At 45.3% G+C, this 4148-nt stretch overlaps 1 protein-coding gene across 1 annotated transcript; it reads left to right on the top strand.

Moving 5' to 3' along the window:
- The first annotated feature begins 446 nt into the window (after positions 1–446).
- Positions 447–1385, top strand: LOC119921541 (olfactory receptor 14A16-like). Its single transcript, XM_038741682.1, has one exon. The coding sequence runs from the start codon at positions 447–449 to the stop codon at positions 1383–1385; it is 939 nt and encodes a 312-aa protein (XP_038597610.1).
- Positions 1386–4148: the final 2763 nt, after the last annotated feature.

The following is a 4148-nucleotide window of genomic DNA, read 5'->3' as shown; positions in this document are numbered from 1 at the left end:
GAAGGCTCACCTCATCCAAGAGGCCTTCCCAGACTAAACCCCCTTTCCCGCAGCTCTCCTTCCCCTCCGCAGAACCCCGACCTGTTCCCTATGCTCTACCCATTTCTCCCCGCACCTCAGCACTTGGGTATATATGTACCTATCTATGATTCTATTTATTTATATTGATGCCTGTTTACTTGTTTTGATGTCTGTCTCCCCCTTCTAGAGTGCAAGCCCGGTGTAGGCAGGGATTGTCTCTATTGCTGAATTGTACATTCCAAACACTTAGTACAGTCCTCTGCACATAGTTAGCGCTCAGTGCATACGATAGAATGAATGAATGAATGAGAATTTGAGGAATAGTATGTTTTCAAATTGGGGATCCAGCTGGAATTCTAAATGAATTCCAATTAACCACTAACCCATTTCCTGTCCGCATTGTTCTCAGGAAACCCAAGTGGAAAATGGCCAATATCTCCATGGTGATGGAATTTCTCCTTCTGGGGTTCTCAGAGGTCCGGGAGCTACAGCTGGTCCACGCCGTGCTGTTCTTCCTGGTCTATCTGGTGGCCTTGACAGGTAATATCCTTATCGTCACCATCACCATCCTCGACCAGCGCCTTCACACTCCCATGTACGTTTTCCTCAGGACTCTGTCCTTCTTAGATATCTGCTACATCACCGCCAACGTCCCCAAGTCCATCCTCAACTCCTTGACCAACAACAGATCCATCTCCTTCCTGGGATGTACTACACAGGTCCTTTTAATGATTCTTTTTGGCAGTTCAGAAGTTTTCATCCTTACAGCAATGTCCTATGACCGCTACGCAGCCATCTGCTGCCCCTTGCGCTATGGCATCATCATGGACCGAGAGGTTTGTGGGAAGATGGTCGCCGCCTCCTGGCTCAGCGGTAGTCTTTACTCCCTGATGCACACTGCCGCCATTTTCCCCTCCCACTTTTGCGGTCCTCGCATCATCCACCAGTTCTTCTGTGACGTTCCCCAGTTGCTCAAACTCATGTGCCCTGGAGAGGCCCGAGCTGAGGTCTGTGTTCTTGTACTCAGTGCTATTTTGTGTTTGTGCTGCTTTGTATCCATCCTCGTGTCTTATGTCCGCATCTTCCTGGCGGTGCTGAAGATGCCGGCCACCGAGGGCCGGACCAAAGCCTTCTCCACCTGTCTGCCTCACCTCGCCGTGGTCTTTCTGTTTCTTTTCACGAGTGCATTTGCCCATCTGAAGCCACCCTCATCCTCCCCATCGACGCTGGACCTGCTGGTGTCTGTGTTCTACACAGTGCTGCCCCCGACCCTGAACCCCCTCATCTACAGCCTGAGGAACAGGGACATGAAGGCTGCCCTGGGGAAAACCTTCTCTGTCCACTTCATTTCTGGGGTGAACTGATTCTCTCTCTTTGCTGTGGATGTGTAAAGAGACCTCTCCTTCAGGGAGGATTTGGCCTAAATGCTCCTCAGTACAGAGCTTTTTCTTTCAATCCTCGCCTCACTGTCCTCCCCTCTCTCCATTCCCTCCCTGGCATTCCTAACCCTCTAGACAGTTAGCACTCAATAAATGCCATTGACTAAGTGATTGATTGATTAATAAATTTACTGATAAGGTGAGTACAGTGCAGCAGAATTGTTAGACAGGTTCCCTGCCCACAGGAAGCTGACAGTAGAGAGAGTAAAACTTGTTATGAGCAGGGAACATACCTGTTAATTCTGTACTGTATTGTTCTCTCCCAGGGACTTAGGACAGTGTTCTCCATATAGCCAGCACTCAATAAATACCATTAAAAAAAGTTATCGTCTTAGAGAAGGATCTACTTGGACATTTGGCAGGCAAATCCTGAAAATGATAGTAGTAGAAATAATATTTATTAAGCACTTACTCTGTTCAGTACACTGTAAGTACTAGAATAGAATACACAGATGGGAATTAGACATGGTCCCCTTCCCAGGGACTTCTAACAATCTACGATCGCTCATTGCAGGGGAACCCATAGCTATGGAAGTTACCAAACAATCATTTGGGTTTTTTTGTATTGTTTTCTTTTATTTTCATGGTGGTTGTTAAGCTCTTACTATGTGTCAAGTCCTGATCTGAGCGCTGGGTTAGATACATGTTCATTAATGGCAGAGCATTGACATTGGTTGTGGTATTAATGGCATCACTTGGAACAGTGCCCAGCACCTAGAACAATGCCCCGAACTACGACAGTGCCTGACACATAGCTTAGCAACCACCATAAAAAAATAAAAAAAGAACATTGGAACTATGTTCTAGTCCCTTTGGCTATCAGTGGGAGCTAATAATGATGGTATTTTTAAACGCTTACTGTGTTTCAAGCACTGCCTCTGAAACACCAGTGAGTAAGTGCAGTGAGTACCCAGTCCTTGGAGGAGTGAAGTGTTGTAGTAGATGAGCCAGGTATGGTAGGAGGTGGCAGGCTCCATTCTCTATATTCTAAGCTCAGGGGAAGCAGCGTAGCCTAGTGGATAAAGTCCGGGCCTGGGAGTCAAAGAATCTGGGTTCTAGTCCCGCCTCCACCATTTTTCTCCTGGGTGATCTTGAGTAAGTCACTCAAGTTCTCTGTGCCTCAGTTATGTCATCTGTAAAATGGGGTATGGACCCCAGACTGAGCCTCCTCCTTCCTCTCCCCCTCCTCCCCCCTCCCCATCCCCCCGTCCTACGTCCTTCCCCTCCCCACAACACCTGTATATATGTCTGTACAGATTTATTACTTTATTTATTTTACTTGTACATATTTACTATTCCATTTATTTAATTCTTTTAATATGTGTTGTTTTGTCTGTCTCCCCCTTCTAGACTGTGAACCCGCTATTAGGTAGGGACCGTCTGTATATGTTACCAACTTGTACTTCCCAAGCGCTTAGTACAGTGTTCTGCACACAGTAAGCGCTCAATAAATACGATTGAATGAATGAATGAATGAATGACTTTGAGCCCCATTTAGGACATGGGCTCTTCCTAAACTGATTACCTTCCATCTACCCCAGTGCTTGTATGTATATGTTTGTGCGTATTTATTACTCTATTTATTTATTTATTTTATTTGTACATATTTATTCTATTTATTTTATTTTGTTAATATGTGTTGTTTTGTTGTCTGTCTCCCCCTTCTAGACTGTGAGCCCGCTGTTGGGTAGGGCCCGTCTCTAGATGTTGCCAACTTGCACTTCCCAAGCGCTTAGTTCAGTGCTCTGCACACAGTAAGCGCTCAGTAAATACGATTGAATGAATATATGTTTGTACGTATTTATTACTCTATTTTATTTGTACATATTTATTCTATTTATTTTCTTTTGTTAGTATGTTCTATTTTGTCCTCTGTCTCCCCCTTCTAGACTGTGAGCCCGCTGTTGGGTAGGGCCCGTCTCTAGATGTTGCCAACTTGTACTTCCCAAGCGCTTAGTACAGTGCTCTTCCCACAGTAAGCGCTCAATAAATACGATTGAATGATTGAATGTCTGGCACATAGTAAGAACTTAACAAATACCATTAAAAAAAATCATTGTGGGCAGGGCATTTGTCTACCAACTGTGTTGCATTTACTCTCCAAAGTGATTACTTAATTGATTCATTCATTCGTTCGTATTTACTGAGCGCTTACTGTGTGCAGAGCACTGTATTCAGTGCTTGGGAAGTACAAATAGGCAACATATAGAGACTGTCCCTACTCAACAACAGACTCACAGTCTAGAAGGGGGAGACGGACATCAAAACAAAACAAGTTGAGAAGTGTAAAAACCATCAGAATAATTAGATTCATATAGATATACACATCATTAATACAATAGAGTAATAAATATGCAAAAATATACACAAATGATGAGGAGAGAGCAAGGTGGTAGGGCAGAGGGAGGGATGGGGGTGATAGGGAGGGAGGAGGAGGAGGAGAGGAAAGGGGGGACTCAGTCTGGAAAGGCCTCCTGGAGTAGGTAAGCTCTCAGTAGGTCTCTGAAGGGAGGAAGAGAGCTAGTTTTGCGGATGTGTGAAGGGAGGGCATTCCAGGCCAGAGGCAGGATGTGGGCCAGGAATCGACAGTGGAACAGGCGAAAACGAGGCACAGTGAGGGAGTTAGCAGCAGAGGAGCGGAGTGTATGGGCTGGGCTATAGAAGGAGAGAAGGGAGATGAGATAGCAG

This window comes from Tachyglossus aculeatus (assembly GCF_015852505.1).
Source record: "Tachyglossus aculeatus isolate mTacAcu1 chromosome 12 unlocalized genomic scaffold, mTacAcu1.pri SUPER_6_unloc_3, whole genome shotgun sequence".
Lineage (NCBI taxonomy): Eukaryota > Metazoa > Chordata > Mammalia > Monotremata > Tachyglossidae > Tachyglossus > Tachyglossus aculeatus.
This window is presented reverse-complemented; position numbering and strand designations above follow the sequence as displayed.